At 39.7% G+C, this 24573-nt stretch overlaps 1 protein-coding gene across 8 annotated transcripts in view; it reads left to right on the forward strand.

Moving 5' to 3' along the window:
- Positions 1–24573, forward strand: part of CELF2 (CUGBP Elav-like family member 2) — a 241067-nt gene that overhangs the window by 166166 nt on the left and 50328 nt on the right. For all 8 annotated transcript variants that reach the window (XM_054399924.1, XM_054399923.1, XM_054399925.1 and 5 more), the window contains 3 exons: positions 2524–2572; positions 12234–12368; positions 22750–22829. In XM_054399924.1, coding sequence (XP_054255899.1) covers positions 2524–2572; positions 12234–12368; positions 22750–22829 — 264 coding nt within the window. The remainder of the gene's footprint in view (positions 1–2523; positions 2573–12233; positions 12369–22749; positions 22830–24573) is intronic.

Raw genomic sequence — 24573 nt, forward strand, 5'->3', positions numbered from 1 at the left:
GGTGACTACATCCACCTTGTGGCTTTGCCTTTACCTTGGGGCCCAGTGGGGAGTTTTGCAAGCTGTACAAGGAGTGCATTGATTTCCAGGGCCGGGGAGCATTCTGGACTTTGAACAAATCTTACAGAAACATTCACAGCTATATTTTAGATTTTCAAAAGAAGCTAGCAGCTCTGTCCCTGGAGGTAAAGTGACTCCACCAGAAGCAATTCAGATTTGGTTTTCTGTGCTGCTTTGAAAGCACATTTGATATGAGTGCATGGATATTCTCTCCTGCTCAGCTGTTTTTATTTCCCGAAGTTTGCCACAATAGCCTTTTCTAATAAAATATAGAATTGCCTCTGACATTTTCAGTCAATATTCAGCTCTACTGTACTGAAAAACTATACAAAAGCAGAAAAAGCATGAATTTTTCACCTGCTCATGTGAAATGGCGAGGAGTTGCTGAGGAGAGAGAAGGACATGGCCTTGCTGCTGCAAGAAGGGTTGCACAGTCAAATCCCAGAAATTCTGCAGAGCCCTGTGAGAGAAAATAAAAGTGAGGTTTAGCAAGCTTAAATGTCTCCCACATTGAAACTCAATGTGAGGTCAGTTCTGAGAGTTTTTGAGAAGCTGTAACAAAATTTACCCAAATCCCTCACAGTGGACACCTCGCTGGCTATAACCAATGTCTAGTGGAAAAGCCACATGCACTGATCAGAGAGAGCTCAGCTGTGGTGATGCAGCTATTTGAGAAACATCAGAAAGCACCATTAATAAAAATTGTGTTGCAATTATCAACAATTCAGTTTGAGGGGAGCATCAGTCCGGGAAGCTGAGGGCACACCATAGCAAGTGTGCCTATGTAGGATGCCATGCATGCACAGAATGCTGCACACAAGGCTTGGTTTCTGTTGTTCCTCAGGGCTCAGTACTAGGGCCAGCTCTAGTATTTTTGTCAGTGATCTAGATGATGTGATTGAATGAACCTTGAGTATGTTTGCAGGTGACACTATGTTGGGAGGGAGTGTTGATCTGCTTGAGGGTAGACTCTACAGAGGGGCCAGGACAGGCTGGGTTGATGGGCCACTTGTATGAGATTCAACTAGGCCAAGTGTTGGGTGCTGCAGTTGAGTCAAAACCCATGCAACAAAACAGTCTTGTGGAAGAGTGGCTGGAAATCGGCCCAGAAAGACCTGAGGATATTGATCAGCAGCTAAATATGATCCAGCAGTGTGCTCAGGTGGCCAGGAAGGTCAACAGCATGCTGGCTTGTATCAGAAACAGTGTGAGAAGCAGGACCAGGGAAATGATTGTTCCCCTATAATTGTCATTGGTGAGGCCACACCTGGAGTACTGGGCTCAGTTTTGGGACCCCCACTATAAGAACATGGAGGTTCTAGAGTGGGTCCAGAGAAACACAAGGAAGCTAATGAAAGGTCTTACAAGGAACAGCTGAGGGAACTGAGGTTGTTTAGCCTGGAGAAAAGGAGGCTAAGGGGAGACATTGTTACTGTCTACCTGCAAGAGGTTGTAGCAAGGTGAGTGTTGGTCTCTTCTTCCTAGTAACAAGTGATAGGACAAGAGGAAATGGCCTCAAGTTGCATCAGGGGACTTTTAGAAGATTTGTCATTAGAAGAAACTTCTTCACTGCAAGGAATTTTACCACTGGTTTAGGCTCCCTAGGGAGGTGATTGAATCACCATCCCTGGAGGTCTTTAAAAGATGCAGAGATGCAGTGCTAAAAGACATGGTTTAGTACTAGACTTACCAGATTTTGGAAAAGTTCAATAATGGTTGAACTCAATGATCTTAAAGGTCATTTCCAAACAAAACAATTCTATGATTCTCTGACTTTACTGCAGTAAGAGGGATATGAAATGAGGAAGAGGTTGAAAAGGAAAAAGTATTAGGAGTTTTTATGGAAACCAAAATCATGCCATGTTGTGATGGAAGCTTTATGAATCAATATATAACATATTCGGGGGAGAGGAGGGGAAAAAAAAGATACTAAACAGTTATAGGAAGCTGTTACAGGAAGCACGAGTCTCTTCCTCTTTAGTCCTGAAAGAATCAGCACATTTTTTTAATTATGAGCAAAGTTCATTTGTCAAGCTCAACTCCTCTGAGTACATTTGAAATGCTTGCTAGCTCTTAAATTACTTGAAAATTCCATCTCATTTTTGGCAGTGGTTGAGATCAAGCAAAAAAAAGTTGGTAAAACAGAAACCAAGCATGCCATAAACTAATGAGGGACTGTGACTTTAGAGGTCTTCTGAAACTAGATAGAGCAAATTAAAGTTTCATATGAGTCCTGTGGGCCAAATGATCTGGGTTCTTTTAATCTTCCTGGTTATAAAATACTTCTTTACCATTTCATTTTTTCTTAAAAGCTTATAATATAATGTTCTTTTGAATTTAAATAATTTCAATGTTGGATATTAATCATGTATCTTTCTAGCCCTTCATTAAAAACCTGATTCTTGATTTTTTCTTTTTATGACTATCCAACTTGCTTTACTGTTTTTTCCTTTTTGTTTTTAGATGCATCATCCTATTCAGATGAAACCTGCAGATAGTGAAAAGTCAAATGGTATGTGTTCAATTTATATATACTTAATCATGACTCCTCTCTAAAGCAAACACAATATTGTGAGAGATTTTGCTTTATTCCTTGTGTGGTGAAAATTGTATGAGGTACTTTCCCTACACCTGACATGCTGGGAAGATGTTGACCTGCTCTGAACTTCCATTTATTCTCTGCTTGAAAGAAAGAAGGAAATGTTCTGAAAAATTGTCTTCTCTATGTCACAGCCTACCTCACTACACACATCTTTCCCTTGTATTCTCCTAGCAGTGAGGCAGTGCAAAAGCACGTGATATTAATAAGATGGAGATGAAATGTTAATGGTGAAAAGAAAAAAGAAAAGAAACAAAACCCATTCCTGTGTTAACAAACTGTATAAGCAGATGATGGGCCTTAAACATTTGCCTAAATTCTCTTTTAATAGAATGATGCTGTTTTGAATCTGAGCCAAATTTAGGTTTTAATCATACGCTTGGTTCTGAATGGGGAAAGCCACCTTGCAGCTCTCTGTATATTTATTCCTCTCAACGATTGTAAAATGAATGCTCTAAAGACAGTAATATCCATTCAGAATACTGGGGCACTGCCTAAGTGGATGTATATGGCATGCTAAATAGCATGCTAAATCTATTAAAGATGCCAGGTTTGTATATTCAAGGAAATAAGATAATGGGATGGTAACGCAACCTGGCTGTGTGTGATTCTTTAAAAATATATACATGTGTATATTTTGCCCCTTGATTTGTTCCTGTAATTTTCTAAAATATATGTTAAAGATATCATCTGCCTTCTTAGATTGCAAGAGCTTCATTTTCCCATAAGGCCCACATAATCAGAGCTGGTTCCTCCAACAGGCATCTTTGCACCTCATTAATTAGTAATCAGGGCAGAAGCCGTGCACTTAGAGATCTACATACCTGCAAATGTAAATTATGATTGGGCTCTAAATCTCTCCGCAAGGCTTTTTTAAGACTTCTTTTTTTACTAATTGTAGTGCATCCCATTTTCAGGCTTCTCCAAGGATTTATAAAGTTTGGAAGGAAATTAAAACTTCACATTCTGCTAGTTTTCCTATTTTGACAACTTTTCAAAACAAATCTGGCCAAACACATAGGAAGTTTGAGCTGTCACCCATTCATAGTGGAGTGACGTTCTTCTTCCTTGGTTGAGGTTTAATGGTGATTTCTTGCTGTCTTTGAATACTCAGAAGAAAGGCCAAGGCATCTGTATGGCAGAAGGACTGAACTTTTCAGGCCTCACTGTGGTCAAGGAGAACTTCACTATTGGAATCCAAACTCCACTCCCTTTATATTGAGTGTGAAGTGAGCACAATTTCCCCTTAGGCAGAGCAGCACTGGCCTGGACCCTCTGAATTAAGTATAGCTTTGATGAGTTCTTCTTTCTAATTTCACCTGGAGTTTCTTGGCATATTAGAAAAACATAAGGCAGTGGGCCAAAACTGATTCCCAATGAGTTACTGATTCATTGCGTGAAGTTTTTCTTCCTTCCATATTGGCAAGGCTCTATGGGGAATTGTGCAGATTCTGTCTGGCTCTGCAAGCAGCATCTTCTTGGAAATCAGGATAGGTTTAGCTCCTTGCTGCTGCTGTTAGAGTGGGGGGTTACCTGCATGATATTCCTGTCTGCACTGTGAGAATAATCTCATGTTTTCTTTCACCTATCCTTAGCATGAAAATTGTGTGAGGGCTTGGGGGGTTTATTTTGTTGCCGCCTTTGTGTTTGGGGAGAAACACTTTGACAGATCAGAGGTTGTAGTTGTGAAATGAAACACCTTTTTACATTTAGACTCCTGAAGGGTGTAGATATTTCTGGTCATCAAGTTCTGGAGGTGGTGGGGAAAGAAGGCAAGCTAATATCATGATGATGGTAACAATGATAAAACTCCTCTGAAAGATGAGGCATAGACATGGAGTCCATGGAGGAGGTGAGAGTTTGCAAGCAGCATGGATTAAAAAAAAAAAAGAGAGAGAAAGAACAACATGGGGGATGTGGAGGACTGTTTGGCATGTGCTTCCCAAATGCTTCAGGCTATCCATCCAAGGAGGTATGGTATCTATGCCAACAGCAAACTGTAAACTGTACCTCTTCAACCAGATTGGTAAATTCAAAGGGGAACAAAAAGAAGGCATGCCAGAGCATCTTGGTTTTCATGATCCATGGTGTTTGAGCTTTTGAGGAATGATTGAAAGCCTTTGATTTCTGACTAGTGGGATGATCCCACTACATTTTATTTGTAAAGTCATATTTCTCAAGTTTCAAGAGGTTAAAGAAATTCTCTTGATCAAAAATTCAAGATAGCTTGTGGAAAGAAAGGTAGAACACTCCTTACAGTTCTTCTGAGCTTGCACATTTGTGAAGACTTGAGAGATCTGTTCACATTCCATGGTGAGAAGGGAGAGAGGTCTCTTCATTCATCTTACAGTTTTCAAATAACAGAATTTGCTGTCCAATAAGATGTCACCTCCCCATCTTGAGTCCCTAGCAAAAAAAATTTGAATGAGCATCCAAGTCCAGGAGTACCAGGATAAAATGCTTCTCCTCCTCCATCACTGTTCCTGTCCTTAAATATATGTGTCCCTTCAGGAACCTGTTCTGTAGCACAAAATGTCAAACTCACCTTGTGGAAGCTGGGAGATGGGTATGGAATAGTGTGTGGGCACTTCTGCACATTTAGGACTTTAGCCACCTGAAGATCTGTTTTCTTCTCTGTAGGAACTGGATGGCTGATAGATCTATGAAGTCATATTCATTCCTTCCTTTTGTACAGTAGCTCACGTGTCTGAGTCATCTCTCTTCTTGTGCAGATGAAGCAAAGATTAATTTCTTCCAACAAGCTTTCAGCAGCTAGAGTTAATAAAAGCCCATAAACACATGCTTGACTCCAAGTTGTCTGTGGCCATTAACATGCTACAATTTAGCAAATACTCATGTGTTCTAGATCAGGATTTGAATACAATCAGTACTTTCAGGCACATATCCTGAGACAGTATGCTCTTAAATGGATCAAAACATCACCACTTCAGGGAAAATAACAAAATTCTCTATTAAAAAAAAAAGGAGGGGGAGGGGGGAAGGGTAACTATGTGATCTTACAATTTATTAGTATTTATTTTATTAGTGAAATTTTGAAAAAAATAATTTTGAAGTTCTAAGTGGCACAGTTTTGCCCACTTGGAAGGAATAATTAGATGCCATATGTTCGCACTAACACTTAGGAAAGTTGATAATTAATGCAGGCAGCTCTGGATTCAGGTGTGACTTTGGCAGATTGTATGCAAGGGTTTTTCACAGGCTTACAAATAGGGACAAAAAAAATGTCTGTTTTCCCCCCTTCTCTTCTGGATGAAAAGAAAAAGTAACCCAAAAAAATCCCATTTATACATAATTAACCATTCTTGATTTGCTCAAAGCAGAAGGTGACTTCTGGATGGAAAACTCACTCTTGAACTGGCCAGACTCCTCAAAAATGTATAATAAGGGATATAATTTTTATTTTTTCAGGACATAATTTTGGGAGTTTAGAAGAGAGAAAAGGAAAGTTTGTTGAATCTTCAGGGAGATTTCCCATGATTATTATAGGGTTTAGTTCTTTTGTGGCATAGAGAAAATAATCTCTACTCCTTTATTCTCTTGGGTTACCACAAGCGATCTAATACAGCCTGCAAGAAATACTCATTACTGAGGCAAATTGAGTAAAGCTAACAAATTAGACCCTTCAGGATGTTATTCTGCAAGTTGGATGTACTGCTGTCAGAAGGCAAGAGGCTCAGTTTGAAGAAAGCTTTACCGAGCAGAGTCAGGCTTCATCTCAGATAATGTTTAATGGCTAACATAGCACTCTGGATTCAAACACAATACCTGGGCACCTGAGGTAGTGATTGGAGAGCTAGTGGTGAATGGATTTAGGAGAACAACTTGTCTCATTCTGAAACAGATACCTCACCTCGTCACGCCAGGTCCCTCTATTTGGGAAAAAGATTCCCACTGTAAGTCCAGCAGTATTAAGAATCATAGAATTATAGAATGCTAGAATTATAGAAACTAGGTGGAGTGACTGGCACACCAGAAGGTTGTGCTGCCATTCAGCAAGACTTAGACTGGAGAGTTCGGCAGAGAGAAATTTAATGAAATTCAACAAGGGCAAGTGTAGAGTCTTGCACCTGGGAAAGAACAACCCCATCTATAGGTTGGGGGCTGACCTGTTGGGGAGCAGTGAAGGGTAAAAGGACCTGGGGGTCCAAGTGGATGGAAGGTGGACCATAATCCAGCAATGTGCAGTTTTGGCCAAAAAGATTAATGCCATTCTGGGGTGGATTAGAAGGGGTGTGGTTAGTAGGTCAAGGAAGGTTCGCCTCCCCTTCTACTCTGCCCTGGTGAGGCTGCATCTGGAATATTGTGTCCAGTTCTGGGCCCCTCAGTTCAAGAAGGACAGGGAGCTGCTTGAAAGAGTCCAGTGCAGATCCACAAAAATGATGAAGGGCGTGGAGCATCTTCCTTATGAGGAGAGACTGAGGGAGATGGGGCTCTCTTTAGCTTGGAGAAGAGGAGACTAAGAGGTGAGCTCATTAATGTTTATAAATATGTAAAGGGTGAGTGCCAAGAGGATGGAGTCGGGCTCTTCTTGGTGACAAGGGGCAATGGGTGGAAGTTGAGGCGTAGGAAGTTCCATGGAAACATGAGGAATTTTTTTTTTTACTGTGAGGATGACAGAACACTGGAATAGGCTGCCCAGGGGAGTTGTGGAGTATCCCTCTCTGGAGATATTCAAGACCCCTCTGGATGTGTTCCTGTGTGACCCGGTATAGGTGATCCTGCTCTGGCAGAGGGATTGGACTAGATGATCTTTTGAGGTCCCTTCCAACCCCTGACGTTCTATGATTCCGTTTAGGTTGGAGGGGAACTTCAAAAATCATCTAGTCCAACTCAACAGCAATAAGCAGGGCCTTCTTCAAATAAATCAGGTTGCTCAGAGCCCCATCCATTCTGAACTTGAATGAATGTTTCCAGTAATGAGGTTCCACCACCCCACTGGACAACGTCTTCCACTGCTTCATCCCACCCTCTTTTATTTTAAAAGCATTACCTCTTGTCCTATGGTAAAGAGATTGTCTCCATCTTTCTTTTATGCCCCCTTTAAGTACAGAAAGGTCACAACAGGGTCTCCTCATAGCCTTCTCCAGGCTGAACAACCCTATCTCCCTCAGCCTTTCTTCAAAGGAGAAGTCTTCCATTCCTCTGACCATTTTTGTGGCCCTCTTCTGGAACCGCTCCAGTAGGTCTGTGTCTTTCCTGTAGTCAGGACTCCAGAGCTGGACACAATACTGCACATGGGGTCTTACCAGGGCAGAGTACAGGGGATTTTCTCGCACCTGCAGGGGCTCTTCTTGCAACCTGCTGGCCATGCTTCTCTTGGTGTAGCCATGGATACGTTTTACTTTCTGGTCTGTGAGCACATTGCCAGCTCATGTGCATCCACCAGTACCCCCACGTCTTCCTTCCCAGGGCTGCTCTCAATCCCTTCATCTCCCAGCCTGTCTTGATACTGGGGATTGTCCCAACACAGATGCAGAAACCTGAACTTGGCCTCGTTGAACCTTGTGAGATTGAGCAAGCACTTAGCACTGAATCTGTGGCACTAACTGCCCTGGCAGCATAGCTAACCCGTGTTTGTAATATGTTTGGGTGGATTAGAGGTGAAACCTGTAATTAATTAACCAAGATACTGTGCAGCTTCACACCTTCTTCATGTAACTAGCCCTTCAGGCCTTGTTCACTGTAACCTTCTGGCTATCTCTGCTCCATCGATGAGGAGCACTCAGTCAACTCACCCTACTACCTACACTAAGCATGGTTGCATATACTTCATGCCCTTGTAGTGTTGGGAGCAAAACAGCCAAAAAGTACAACTAGGCCTGTGAGCAAGGTTCAGAAATAAGAATGTCATGTACAAGAGAGACAAGATTTAGTCTCTCACAAATGTTCACCCCAAAATTTTAATTCATTTTGTGGATTTTGAATTATGGAAACCTACTTCTAGTGTAGGAGAGACAATCATCAAGCAGAAGTGACATACTTTTGAGATATGTGCACACAAGCGCTGACACTTGTGCTTTGTTAACCTTCCTGTTTGCCTGATCTCATTGCACAAAGCACTCATAGCTCCAAAGCTTTCTCCAGTCCCTCAGAGATCATTTATTCCTCCTATCCCTGCAGCTGGAGCTCAGGACATCTATGTGTTATCATGATGACAAGTTTTGGGAGTTGTCTGGAAGACAACAGCATTATCTACGGTCAGTGGCTGGGGGAGAGACTACCATAAGCCATCACGTCTTGCTGGGAGAGGTGAGATCACTCTTTGGAGGAAGAGATCTCTTGGAATTGACGACAGCCAACTGACAGAATTTTAGCTGAGACTAAAACTGGACACCTCATGAATAAACTAGTGAATAAACTTAGGCAAAGTGGCTTTAGACTGCCATCCCCATTAACCAGCAGCAGAAAGCACCTTTCCTGATCTCAATGCTTTGTTGGGTTGTGCATTTAGCATTGGACTCCTCATTTTACAGTCTGTGGGAACAAACCAACACACATGGGCAAATCAGCAGGCTTAGCTGCTCGAAAGGAAACTTTGCTAACCTCTAAATACATTTGATCCTTAGTTCTTGCAGTCCACTGTCTATTTGCTTCCCAAACCATGCCTGCACAGCAGGTAAGAATTCATTTTAGAAAGAAAGAAGAGAAGCAGCTGACCAAAAATGCAGAAGCAAATCCAGACAGCAAGTCTTATGGGGGTGAAAAATTCCTCTCTTTGCGTGACAATGTATTGTTAAAAGCTCTTTTCAGTGAAAGACATGTCATTTTGATGCTGACAATTGTCCCTTTAAATGTTTTTTATGCTGGGCCCCTAGCCAAAAAAGAATAGCAATTTTCTTAAGCTTCAACACTGATCAGCACTGACTAATAGCACTGAATGCAGAGCACATCATCATATCAATATGTTTTCTGTACTCTGAACGTTCTCCGTGAAATCTGCATTTTAAAGATGTACAGTACATGGGAGCTACATGTTTAATTTACTATAAAATCACCCTCAAGCTGAAAACCTGCAAATCATGTTAGTTAAATGGCATATTTATAGGTTTACTAGCAAAACTGAAGGAGGCCAGTTGGGAGTTTGTCATCTGATACTCTTTGGAAAATTAAAATAAAGCCCTTCTGTCTGCCTCTCTTTTCTTTTGAATCTCCATGTGAATCTTTATTGTTTGAGTCTTCATCCTCACACCTAAGCAGGACCCATGGGACCTCCTTTAAGATGACTTGGCAAGCATTTGTCCAACTCAGCCAGCAGCTATTTTTAAGAGGGATATGATCTAGTCACCCGTAGGGTAGACTATCATGCTATTTCAAGCCTAAAATCAACCCAAATTTAAATTGGCAGCTACTAGCTGACCCACAAGCAGGAGTTCAGAGATTCATAACACAGAGCAGAAAGTGATGCTTGGGCCCATGCTTGTCACCAAGGCTTCCCCTTGCCTGACCTCAGTTTGTGATACGGAAAAATTCATACCTGTCAGCCCAGGTGGGTCCATTGCCTCACTCACTTTCATGCCCTCTGGCCACAGTGTGTGCCATTGTTGAAGAGACAGGCTGGCAAGGAACATTCCTCAAAGGGATTACTCAAGGAAATACAGGAATCGTAAGCATCCAAGTTACAGGCATCCTTTCACCAGAAGAAGTGGCTATCGAGCCTCTCCTTCTGGCTATGAGCAAGGCAGTTCAGTTTTACCATTCTTAAATAATTATTTGTAGCATCAAGGTCAATTAAATATTATGAGTCAGATGTAAAATTTCATTGTAAACCATTAAAAAAAAAAAAAAAAACAGGCAACAAAACCCATATATATAAATCCCAACTTGCAGGTCTTATTTACAAGCCCACATATTCAACTCTTAACAGGTAGATAACTAGCTCATCCCATGTATTCCTCATTTGTTAACCCTTTTCAAAAGGTTAACCTTTGTATGGAACCTCAGTATAAGGCGTGTGAATGAAAATGTCAAGTCTTGAGGAATCTCTGCTGAGGAAAACTGCTTTCCCAGGTGTTAAATCCACTCCAATTTTCTTGCAAGCTTGTAGAGTGAGAAGTAGGGATTGTAGGAGCTAGTCTCTGTTTCAGGTTCTGAAAAATGCACTCTCTTGGTGCTTGCTTGTGTAAAAGCTACCAATACTTTTTGAAGTCAACAATTCTAAGGAAAAAATTGCTTCAGATGCCTGTCATGCTCAATAAACATGAACTTCTTTTTATTTTGAAATTATTAAATGTGCTTTAAGTGTTGAGCATAACACAAATAAAATCCTATGAAAATTTATGCAGTTTCTTCTTCTTCACCTGCAATTTATTCCATTTGGCAGACTCGTACTAATACAAGAGAGTTGGGGAGGAAGGGAAGATGCTTTTTTTGTTTGTTTATTTGGGTTTTTTTTGTAAGCCCAGAAATGAAAATACTTCATTACAAAAATAATTTGCACAATAATAGAAATAAGTGGGTGCACTGCAGACTCTCTGGAATAAAGCTTTCCATCTCTCTTTGCTTCCCTGCAAACTCTGACAGTGTGCTCAATTAACAGTGAATTGGATTTACATGCCATTTCAAAAGAAGAAAGCACTAGTGTACATACTATATAATAATACTTAGATTTTTGGTTTACTAGAGATGGGAGTGTGTGTTAACATTTTTAAGTCTCTCCAGGGTGAATTGTTTTTAATTTTTTACAAGAGTCTACAGCTTTAGACAGGTACATTTGAGTTTGATTAACATGGCTCTGTGTGTCCTGCTGCAGCTATCAAGCCTTTTCTGCTGTTGGTGACAATGCAATAAGGAAATATTCTACCAATAATTCAGATAAAGCACCTTTTTCATGTCTTTCTGCAAACTCAGCATCATTACAAATCAAAGGGTTTGGCTCTGGGAAAGCATTAAACAAACCCTTTGTTAAAGTCATGCCCCAAAATCCACCTTGTGTCCTCCTGAAGGGGAGAGGGCTGTGATAATCTGAGGGAAAAGATAAAGCAGGAAAATGCAATGAACTCTTTTTCCAGAGCAGTTGTTACACATCTGCCTTTCGAGTGCCATTCACTGAGTTAGCTGAAATTGAAAGCTCAAATAGGATTCACTCTCTCAAAACATTTCTCAGGAATATTTTTCATTAGCTCGTATCATTACATGCACAATCCCTTCTTCACCCTTACCCCATCATGATTACTTTCATACATGAGGGAGGTGAAGGAATTTATCTGAATTAAAATCTATGCAAAGATATCTTTTAAAAATCTCTCTATCAGGGGATGCTTTTCTCTTGGAAGCCATGATGGGGGAGGCTTATGCAGAATGACTAAGGCAGCCAATGAATATGTTATATAAACAGCATGCACCACTAGAAAAAGAGAAAGAAAAATGAGACATTTGGGGTGGGGGAGGAAGCGGGGGAAGGGAGATTGTAAGTATAAAGTGTTTGCCTTAGGACTTGTCTTCAGTTACAGAGCCAGACTCACATGACTGGAGCTTGGTTTGATGTGGTAATGAAGCATTGATCACAGGAAAAAGATGAAATGGCCTTTGCTCATTCATTATTTTTATCTTCTAGCTGTGGAAGACAGAAAATTGTTCATAGGAATGGTTTCGAAGAAGTGTAATGAGAATGATATCAGGGTGATGTTTTCTCCATTCGGCCAGATAGAAGAATGCCGAATCCTTCGGGGACCGGATGGGCTGAGCAGAGGTGAGTGTGCAGTCTGTAAAGTCTCTTTCCTTAAGTGCTAATTGGGAGCTATGTGTCACAGCCAAGGTAGGCATAGCCACTGTCTGCAGCTACACATTATGCTGTAATACATCCCATGTGATGAAGGTATCCACATGAATTTTTCACAGTGACTGAAATTATCACCTTTTATTTCCAGTGTCAGAAAAGTCTTGGTGCCAACATATTAACTTGTGTTATTGCCCTGTTTGTCAGCTGGAAAGGTTCTTTTGCACTCTGAGAAAACACCCTCAGTTTTCTGCTCTCACAAAATCAAAGGTCCTTCCCTGACCCCATTTCTGCTCTGTAGTATAAGGCCAAAAACCAAAAAAGACTATAAATGTCTCCTTGAATGCATACAGGGTCATGGGAACGGCCCCATGTTGTACTCCTATCTCTTTCCTTCCTGTGTTTTCTATAACTATATGCAAAACATAGATCTGCTGTAACTGAGAAACAGAGGTGAGCTTGAACCTGAGAGCTTTGGACAAAAGTTTGTAAAAAAGAGCTTTTCAATCTTGTGCCTCTACCACAACCCAAAATCCAGGGCAGAGGAGTTAAGCATCACCACCAAGAGTGGTCAAGTGGCTGAGCTGAACTTTAGAAATGAAGTGCAGCACAAGCTTCAATAGATGGTGATCCCTTTTGAGTGCGAAGTGTCTTTTGTGGAAAGGCCTTCTGAAAACATGTTGAAAAGAAAAATAATTGTATATTGATGACTAAGGCCACATATTAACTCCATGGTATATGGACCTGAAATTATCCTCAGAGTGTGAACCTTCTCAAAAAGTCAGTGCCAGGTGGTACTGAGTGGAAAAGAAAATAGTGATAGTCCTGTCTGTCAGTGCAGAATGATGCTGTGGTACTAGCCATGGCCATTTAATGGCACAGGAAGAGAAATAATTTTTAGTGTGGAGCTGTGAAAACATCACTTGTTTCCACAGGAAAAAAAAATTGCATAGAAAGCACAGTTTATGCATTTTATTACATTTTCAAAAGGCACAGAAAAAATAATAGTACCCATTTTGCATATAGATATAGGCATAGATACAGATATTTTTCTTGTTTCCAATAGACTATAGGATCCTCAGAGTTTTGTGCAATGATTTGTGCATGGGTTTTTTTTGGTTTGTGTGGAGCCCAGCTTCTTTAAAACACATCAGGGGAAGTTGCAGGTATTGCTATATTTTGTGGTGCTGCTTGACAGTACTTAATATTCTACTTCTGAATAATGAGTACTCATTGAAAAGACATTCTGACAATAAATAAGGAGCGCTAAGAAAATTGTAGACATTTATACATGATTAATCTGCGATCCCAAAACTTTTGGGGCTGGGATACATCAGTCCCTTCAGGCTTGCAAAGCCTCAGATCACGACTCTTGCCTTGGGGAAGACTAGGGGAAAGGTCTGAGGTTGATTCCTGCAGCTCAGTAATGAATGTCAACTGATGGAGTCGAGTGCTGTCACTGTCTTTCTACACCCAACATCAAGCCAAAACAAATATTTCTGATTTTCACTCATTTCATTTTGTAAGCAGCACAAGGAAGATTTAATTGACTGCAGTATCACCCAACAAAAAAAAATGGATCTTTCCTGGGATCCACGGAAATCCCACTGCATATTTGCTTTTATTCAACAGACATTGGGTATAGTATGAGCATGGAAAAGCTAATTATGAAGTCCAAGAGGGTAAGTGAGGTTGGTGGGGTAGTTCTGTTCTGCCATAAATAGCAATCTCACGACAATCTGAAGCTGAGTTTTTTAAGGCATGTCACCAACCTATCAAGCAGAGCAGCAGAGCCATAGGCTTAATATGGTGCTCTCTGTTTCTGGCAGCTGAAGATCTCAGTCCAGGTAGGTCACACACCAGTAGCTATATCAGAGTTGTATCCCCTCTGTCACCATCACGACTCATATTCTATCATGCTCTCATGCATCATGCCTTGTTAAACTTGAATTGCTTTCTACACACACATGTTGACACTTAAAAATGAGTTCAGCTGTGCCAGCCAGGTTTTCAGGCAGATGTTTATCAAGTTCACAAAACCACCACTCTGTGAGAGAAGGCAAGGTGTTGAGAAAATGGTTGGTATTGCAGTCTAAATGAAAAGTGCTATGGGAGATTTGCAGGAGGAGGGAACTTGGCTGACAAAGCACAGGGTTAAAAGCTACTTCACTAGAGCAGCAGGGAGAATGTACACAGTTAAACCTGTGTGACGAGTTCCAACACTTAGCGAGTTTAATTCACATTACCATTTCCAAGATGTTAATTCCCTTTGCCACAAACAGTACTTGTTTTCCCAGCACCTGTCTGGATGTGTGTCCCTCCTAGACACTGAAAAGTGAATGAACTCCTTCAGGAGCTTGCAGTGCTCACAGCAGTGAGATGTAAATATGGTCCAATAAACTCTGTTTGGCATCTCTTTTCAGATGTATAACAAGTGCACATAGAATCATATGGGTTTGGGTTGGAAGGGACCTCCAGCGGTCATCTAGTCCAACCCCACTGCAGAGCTCAAAAAGTATATGTATTAGCATTTACATCAGCTTCCAAGTCTGTTAAAGGATTCAGCCAAATCATCTTTATTACCGGCAGATAGTTGCAAGGTTACACTGCTCAGCAGAATGGTTTTGGTTTGTGCTGCTTTTTTCCTTAATAAAAAATGAAAAAAAAACCGCCTCAGTTGTCTTTTAGGCCATGTCTACACTATTACAGCAACCTTACCACTAGTACAGTAACTGTCTGCTGTCAACTCACGTTGCTGAGATGTAGCGTGGTAGTGTACCACATGGCTCCAGTAGCAAGGAGAAATCCCATCCTGTGGTGTCAGGGAAAATGTAACGCTTCGTGATGAGTGTGATAAAAGGGCTAAGATAAAGAGTGAAAGGGAGATTGAACTACTTGTTTCTTTTGTAGTTTCTAGCCAAGAATTGACAGAACTTTATTAAAGTCGCACCCATTGCTGTCACTGCTGGTAATGGACCATCAGCATTTCTACTCCAAATTCCTATTGTCAGTTTGAAACTCACCTGTAAAATGAGACCAAAGTAATGACACAAAGCTCCAGTGGTGGAGCAGTTATAATTTAAAGAAACATAATTTTTGTCCATCAGTCATCATTTGCCTACAGTAGTTCACGCCTGCATTTAAGAAATAATTGTTGCTCATATCCGTAACTTGCTTATGTTGCAGTCAGTTACAAGAAATAGGCAACAACAAAAATGCATTGCCTTCCGAAGGCTCCAGGATAGTTCCTGTGAAATTAGTTGGCTGGCAGAGAGTAATTCCCAGCTGTGAAAAGCATTAAAAAATAAAAATACCCTGTTGGGTGTAGCGATAAAGAAACTAGAGTCTGAGCAGACATAGAGGCTGGCCTTCGCTTTAGCAGGGTTGGAGTATCTAAAGAAGCTTGCCACTGCCTGTACTATATCTATTATTCAAAGAGAAGGATTCAGCCTGCAGGGTTGTTTAATCCAGCATTTTTATTGAAGAGCTAAGTATGCTTTACAAAAATTCATGATTGTGATATCATGTGCTAAGCTTCATTATCATGAAAAAGCAGAAGTGAACTGCCTCAGATGATTAAGATTTTAAATCTCTTATTGTAAATGGCTTAAGGAAATTTTCAGACCTCCTGACTCCTAGCACTATGTAATGTCTACATGACCACAGATACCAATAGAGACAGCCATGCAATAATAGCTGGAGTGTGCAAAAACAGCCAGAAATACCCACATTTGAATTGTAGCTATGCCACTGGTGGGTTGCATTGACTGTAGGTGAGTTGGTCTTTCATCATCTCTCTGTTATCCCGTTCCTTAAAATATGGATAGCAATGCTCCTCTACCTTTGTAAAATGCTTTTTTTTAGATCAGTGGATCAATGTCTCCGTATCACTCAAGGAATTATTATCATCCACAATAACGATTTTTTAAAAATCCTCTTATCCTTATCACAGGAACACCACGCAGCAAATTATTCTGCTATATTGCTAACTGCAGATTTATATAACAGATACCAGGAAGAAGTTAATAGCGTCCACTGAAAAAAAAAAAAACACAACAAACTGTTAATAGCATGTACAGACAATTGGATATGCTATGAAGATTGTGGAAAAGCTCAAAATGCATATTTTTACTTCTTGTGGGCTCCTAATGATATAATTTTTTTAACAAAACGTCACCAGGCACATGGGACAAGTGAACATTTCTGCAAACATTGATTATAAAGATTTGTTTTTCCTTTTATTTGATTGCTTTAAGAGCAGGTTAGAAATAGCATGGAAAGATATACTGTGTTTAGGCAACTTAATTTCATGAAAATCCACTCATAACTTTCAGATTCAGAGGTTTTCTTGATGAATTAGTAAATGAAAATCAGTATTCTCATCATAAATAATTGCAGCAAAGGATAGGTAAGGAGGTTTTATGGTTGATTTTCTGTATGGATATTTATTGCTCCTTTCTGAGCTAAAGTAATGTGAAGTACCAGCCATGGGAACAGCCTGAATTAGAGGCCACCGTCTGACTTGTGTCTCAGTAAGCGATGGGAAATGAGGATAGTGGAAGTGCAATATTTTTAACTGGTCTTCAGAAGCGTCTCTGTGCCTTATTTCTTTGGCCATAATGTTGTAATATTTTTTTTTTCTAATTATTATGACACATTTAATTTATTTTTCCCCTGCTGAAACTCTTTCATGAAGGAAGTAAAAAGCATCCCAAGTGACCAGTGTCTCTGCTGGCCAGTAACTTCATCTCACATTTCCATTACGGCAATTTTGCAGCAATCTCCCCCCAGAGGGAAGTCTGAAATTAAATAATTTACAAGAGATTTTATTCCAACAAGAGGGTCACAGAATGACAATCATTTAGGCACTGTTCTAGAATGTGGTCTTTGGTATTCGTTTGATTCTGAGTTTGTGTAAATTCCAGTTACTGAAGTCTGTATTTTGCAGGGTGTTTAATTAACTGTCCAATTAGAAGTGCTTCAAGGGAACCATGAAATTCAGGAAATTTAAAATCTGTAATCTGTTATCTGGTCAATAGTCAAGAGAAGTCAGTAGAGTCAAAGACATGAGACACATTTATGGGACGTGCCCTCTTGTTGCTTTCATGTGCCTGATATGCATAAACTAAAGAGCTTCATTGTGACTTTTTCAAAATGCTTTACTTTCAGCTGAATTGTTGCACTTGGTCTCTGACCTGTTGTTGTGTGTCTTAAGCAATGCCTAATGACCAAATGTCTGTACAATAAACAATTTGATGTCTTAATTTGTAGCTGAAATGTAATTTAACCACTATGATTTTTGTGTGGTGTTTCCCAGGCTGTTCCTTCCTTCAGGCTGTGCTATATTAGCAGTGCAGAAAAGGGAATGTCTACTTTGCCCTCTCAGCTAAAAATATTTTAACACAACTAGCGCTCGTTTTTATTACATTTCAATTTCCATAGCTTTTCATTCAAGCCTTATCTTCTCTTTAAAATAGAGGCTTTCATCTCAGAGGATCCCAAATACTTCTTGCAGGAGCATTTTGGCAGCTTTTCACTATTGTTTCTTTACAAAAAATGAAGAAGGCCCTTGTTTACGGTGAGCTAGAAAGCTGTGGTGCAACCATTACACCTCCAGCTGTGCAGCCACCATACGTAGTACTGAGGTTGCTTGGATGACTTTGAAAATATCTTGAGCCACCTTCTCTGCCAGAGAGCTCATTGTATATATATATATATTGAGGTTTTTTAAATAGATTATATCTGCCTGTCTTTTATCTCCAGAACTTTAAAGCCATGGTTTTAATCTTCCAATTTTAACTCTAGGCCTGATTCAAAAATGTTTAGGGGTTCTGCATCTCCCTTGGACTTCACTAAGGTTTTGGTATAAAAGCTCTGATAGACTATGGCAGTTTTATGTGGGAGGTTTCTTACTTAGGTGTAAAATCAGACCCCTTACCTTGAGGCTGCCATGCTTAAAAATGTTCAACTTCACTTGCAGAGTGCAAGTTTTGATGTTGTGTTAGACCATACACGAGCTGCTGACTGAATGTTTCAAATAAGTCTATGAAAGCCTGAGATGAGAAAGATTGAGTCAAACAGGAGCTGAAATGGGCCAGTGATGAGCTTTTTTAAATATTTCAAATAATTCCATTGCTCAAGCATCAATCCCTGTATTTGGACTACATGGGTCGAGGAAGAAGCTTATCAAATTTCTCAGCCACGTCAAAATTCTCTTGCAGTTGAGGGTGAGAGGGGGTTACGAACCAAGCCTATGAGTTTAGATCTTCTCTCAGCTGAGATGGCAAATGTGATAATGTGCTCCAAAACATCTTCCACAAAGGGGCTGGGTGCCTCCTTCCGATTCTGCCTGCAGGAGGAAATTACTTCAAACAGCCTTTCCCCAGTCAATCATTTATCTGGTGTAGGAGGTGAGAAAGCAGCCTTGGAGAAACAACTAAAACTCTTAGACTTCCTTTCTCCCTCCCTTTTTGTTTCTCTTAGTGATTTCTGACATTTTGAAACCAGAGGTGATAAATAATTGCAAGGTGACTTGCAGGTTGGCTGTATTTACAAAAGATTTTTTTTTTGTGGTTAGGTAGCTGGTGGTACAAAACAAATTCATTTCAAGGCATTAGCCCTTTTCCACATGGTCTGTCCCAGAGACCTCCCTCCCAAAAGAAGGGAATAATTTAAGTATCAGGACACAGTATGGTATAACAGAAATAGTTTGCTTGTAGCTATTAGTCTGGAAGACCTCGGCCTATGGCAGTACAATCAATGTGATGTTTCAGAGGATGAGGTAAGAGGCCACAGAAGTCCTTCTTGTTTCCTTGTGCTGTGAGGCATGAAATCTGATTATTCTTGTCCTCTTATAATTGTGATTTATGGTCCTAAGGCTGGTAGTATGTTCCCAAAAGACCACCTTTATCCATGAGATACAGTGAGGGAGAATATGCTGAAAAGGATTTTCCCAACCCGTCAGAAACTGCTGCAACAAGACAACATGGCAGTTCAGGCAGACCTCATCTGGTTTAAGCAGTGTTCTTAGATGCCAACTTCTGATTAAATTCTAGGTGCTCAGCAAAACCATTCTTCTAAGGTACATATGTACCCCATAGAGGAAAATAAAGGTATGGCTATTGACTGTGGCAGGGAATAAAAGCATCTCAGAAAAACAGCTTTTCTGAATGCCTAAATTACATGTGCAAGTTCAATGACTGAGATAAGTGAACTCAGTCCTATGATACAGGCTTAGCTCCCCTCCAATGTGGTAGTCTGGTCATGAAGGAAAGGTTTCTTCGGTTCACGCAGAATAAAATATATAGAAACTCATGTTTCAGATAAAAATATATGTACACACATAATAAATACACAGATTTTGTGTCTGAGTGCCCGGGTTTGGTCACTGAAAATAACCCTTGAATGTAGCAATGTCTGGAAAGATTGTTCAATTAGCTAGCATTTAAATGAGGTACTTAATGGCAAAAACTGAAGTCTAGGTTTTAGAATTTAGCAATAAGGTTGTCTACTGAATTTTTTGCCGTGGTTATCGAGGTAAATTGGGTATTTACTGTGCAAATTACTACTGTCCATTGGTGGGAAATGGCCTGAGACTGGAAGGAGCAAGGGGACCTAACCTTGTAGCCTCTGGCTGGCAAACTGTAATTAAAATGCAGGCCTGTCTTGTCTGCAGAATGCTGTTTCCAAATGCTCACATTCAAGCCACATAACCTCATTCATCAGGCATTCCCCTTGTCCCCAAACAAGTTTCTTTCAAATTGATAGCTCACTATATGGCACTTTACAGAGACCTGCTACAAAAATCTTTTTGCTCCATGACAAGGGCAATGGGATCAACATAATGGATTCGGGATGAAGAACAAGGAGGGAGGTTTTGTTGTAGTGTTGGGCACTGAAAGTCCCCAACAGCTGAGCTTCGTGGTTAAAGAGAGAAAAAGCTTAAGGGAGGGAAGAGAGAATCTGCTTTATCTTGAGAGGAGTGCAGCTTTTTTCTCTGCTGATTCACATTTCTTTTAAGACCTGCTAATTGCAACATCTCTCAGTAAGTTACTTACAGCAAAACTGCTGGGTAGAAATTGTGATAAATGCATAAACTGTGTCTTATTGAATTTTGTTGACATATTACATACTTTTTATGCATTCTAAACCTCCATTCAGTAATTGTCACAATGGTACACACTTCTGGATAATGAGAGCAAAAAAAGTGCATGAAGCAGTTTCTTGACCATTATAAACAATATTATTCAAGGCTCTGTATGGGGTTTCTTGCCTGCCCTGCAGTATATCTCTATTTGTGCTCATCCTCCCATTGAATTTGCAAGACAAGAAATGAAAAACCTTGATGTTATTTTGCCTGTTAATGATAATAACAGAGATGTTTTTAAGAGAGATTGCTTTGAGATTGATGGCAAATTTGGGCCTCTAATTTTAATGCACAGCAGCAATATGGAATCTAGTAGAGGGACTGTAGTTTATTTACCCTTTTACTGCACATTTTGTCTAGATTACTGTATACAAAGATGGTTTGTTACATCGTTTTCTTTGACAGAAATTTGTTGCTGAATGAGAATAGTATAGCAATATGTAGTGTGGCTAAACAGTGGTAAGACATCATCAGCTGTTAAGTTACCTAAGAAATTAGTCACAACGCTGCCATGAAGTTGCATTAAAAAATTCTGACTTCTGATTTTATGGTAGTCACCTATCAGTCAGAGATACATAAACCATCTCAGGTTCTATTGTATCAAGGGCCTTTACATTTAAAAAAAAAATAAAAAAATACTGCATGATGCAAAAATGCATTGACTTTATCTTCATGACTAGATGTAGTGCTTTTGGGTAATAATCAGGCATTGCTTTCTCTTACTGTTGTTTGATTAAAATGTGAATACAGTCTTGACTTGATAATCTCACCAGGTACACACAGAGCAAAAAAGAAAAGGTATTTTATCCCTCAAATTGATTTACATAAACCAAACAATCTCTTGCTTGTTGGATTGCGAAATGGTTTATTTTGCCCATTGGCCACAGGGGCAACAATATTGTATTTTTTGTGCCAGAATGTAGCTTTCATGCATTAGCTCTAAAATGACAATATGCTTTAGCCTCTCAGTGCTTAGGTTTGCTTCATTTGGAAATCTTTTAAGTAGTAATAATAATAATGTTTTGAGGAAATTGAGTGGAACACTAAATTATTCTCTGAAACCTAAGTTCAAACTGTGCAAGGCTAAGGGAGCTGAAAATCAATGCACTTTTAAAGTCATTAGAGATCACAAGTGAAATAAGTCTGTGTTGCTTTAGCTAAGCTTTTAGTATGCCATGGTATTATTACAAAATCAGCCTGAATCTGCATTAATTTCACAGTCTTTTTCTTTAAGATGCCCAAGGGTGCATGAAGAATAAAATGTAAGTCTCAGAAAGCAATGTTTTTATTAGTCAAAGGGGCAGTGAATCAGGCACTTAAAAAGCTGACCTATACCATGCCCAGTGTAGGTATGACTGACAATAGTAAAAATGTGGAAAAATAGCCCAGGCATTAGCCTACTGACTTTTCATTATGATTTAAAAGACTGAGGAGGGGAAAATGGTTTTTTTTTCAGTTATTCATGCACATAGCTTCATAATTGTTCAAGATGGTGGTAGGTTTCATTGATCAAAGAATTGTACTTGTACCCAGGAATCAGGGAAACAAAACCAATGAAGTTTGTTTTTTGTTTTTGTTTTTTTTTAAGCATGCAATTTTCTTAAATGTTGAGATTCCACCCACATTACTGAATTTTGTCTGAGTCTTTTCACACTTAGTTGAAGGCTACAAAGAAGAATTTTTCTCATTTGTATGATTGTTCTTGGCGCATCACAGAAATATGTGACTTCTATATTAAATTCCCAGTTTGACTGCCAGTGATGCCAGTCATTTCTTCACTATCCACAATTTACCTGCACAAAAGCCATAGCAAGCAATTGTTAATGCATGGTCTGAACAGACTAAACTAGGCAATCCAGTGTCTAATTAAAAAGCCTTACTTATTTCAAACCCTGTGGCTAAAGAACAAAAGTAACAACACAAAAAAATCCCCACCAACCAACCAAACCAAACAAGCAAACAAAACTTGAAGAAAAAAAACCCTTCCTCACCCATCCCCACCTGATTTTTTTTTTCTTTCATCTATGGTCAGATTAGCAAGTCAGCACTGTCAATAAATAAACTAGAGAAGTTGTTTATTTTTATGTACTACTGAGAACAGTGTCGTCTTGTGGCCGTTCTCGTAGACTGTGTTGGTTTAACAAGCGTCCAACCCTTTTGTCTTGTTGTTTTTTGTCTTTCCTGCTCCCTGTCCCCTTGTTCCCACAGGCTGTGCGTTTGTCACATTTTCTACAAGGGCAATGGCACAGAATGCAATCAAAGCCATGCACCAGTCTCAGACCATGGAGGTACAGTACTGTATCATTTGCCCTTTCTTTGTTTTCTTTGTGCAAATGATTGCGAATGGTAAAGCCATGCTCTCCTGGATCGGATCAGATCAGACACATGACAATCACAGATTTAAACTTTTTGCCAACTCACTCTACCTGTCTTTGTGAAGCTTATTTTCCTTAATAACCTGAAAGCTCACAATAAGGCTGCTGTGTGATATCCAGACACGGCTCTTGATCTTATTTTCAGTGGCATTCGGTAGGAAGCAAAAATGCTGTGAATACCACTCCTAAGTCACGCTCAGAGTATTTCTGATGAGTAAATTACCTTTAATTTTAACACACATACTCACACTTCCAAAGAAAAATCTTAGTTTCTTTTAAGTAGTTTTTTAAGTGTTGTGGTTTGTGCTGCTCTGAGAAAAAGCTCAAGAGATTTAGCCTGTCCACACTGGATTACTAGTGCATGTATTTTCCTACAAGTAGAATCTCTTTTAAGTTAATACAATTTCTCCTTCTTCATGTAGCCAATAAAAATTGTAATGATGACAGAGCATATCGAAGTGTGGTGCTTCCTGAACAGCACCACCATGGCTGGCCCCTCTCAAGCAACAGTTTTTCATTTCCTTCCAAACTGCCTCTATGGCCTCAGATTTTATCATGATGAGCAACACAAAACTTTAAATCTGTTCACTTAATGTGAATATAGTTGCAGGCTAACAATCCATTCATTGGAGTGGTTATCAAATGCCATGGCTTGTCTGGCAATCTCAGAACTTCTTTCAGTCTGTGATTTTTGTCATGGTCTTTCAGAATTTTTCACAAAAAACTGCACAAGTATGAAGTCTTTACTTACTCTGGATCTTTTAGCTCATGGGAGAGTGCATGTTATACTGTATTATGTATACTGTATCTTCGTGTAGTGATTTTTTCTCAGAGGTGGCATTGATGTTATGTGCACTTGTTTCTTTTTTTTTTTTTTCTTAATTTTTCCACCAGGACCTTTCAATTTTTTTTTTTTTTAATTCTCAGTGATTTTTCTTTGCAATGCTCTAGTCTCCCAAAGCATGCTGGGTGCTAAACAATCATTATTGCGTCATGTCGTTGAGCTGCTTTGTGTAACAAGCCAAGGGGGAAGACCAGAGGTGGGAGGGTGGACAGAGGAGGAGAACAGCAATGTGAAAAATCAAGCCAGTGCATGAAAGTATCACTGTTTCCTGTATACTTCAAGTAATGATACCAGCATTGCAAAGCTATTGTCTTCCCAAACATCACATTTGAATTTGGTTGAGCTTCTTTTATAATCAATGTGTTTTCTTTTCAGTGCAATGCATTTTTAGACCCTGAGTATGCAGTTTTAGATGAGAATCTGCCAATAAGATGAGAATAATTTAAATTATCTTTACTAGAAAGCTGCTGTTGTACAATCTATGCAGTCTGACAGTGTATTGTGAACAAACTGCCACTTCGAGTCTCTGAAATAATACTTGTAGTAATTTGTCTGCCATGCAGTACTCCATTAATTCAAATCTTTGTTTCACTGGGTTTGATTCCAAGTAAAAAGGAAATGTTTATTGGTAATACTCTGTTTTACCTATATTATCCATGTTTTTTAATGTATTCTTCTGTCCAGCAAAATGAATTTTACCCATCTGCACTTCGGAAAATGGTATAAGTAAAGAGATAGTATGTCCCAAACAGATTCTTCCATTCTTCTGTTGTATGCAGTACTCCAAAAGAGGCTGCTTTTTGATGTGTTACA

Source organism: Indicator indicator, chromosome 3 (genome assembly GCF_027791375.1).
Source record: "Indicator indicator isolate 239-I01 chromosome 3, UM_Iind_1.1, whole genome shotgun sequence".
Taxonomy (NCBI): domain Eukaryota; kingdom Metazoa; phylum Chordata; class Aves; order Piciformes; family Indicatoridae; genus Indicator; species Indicator indicator.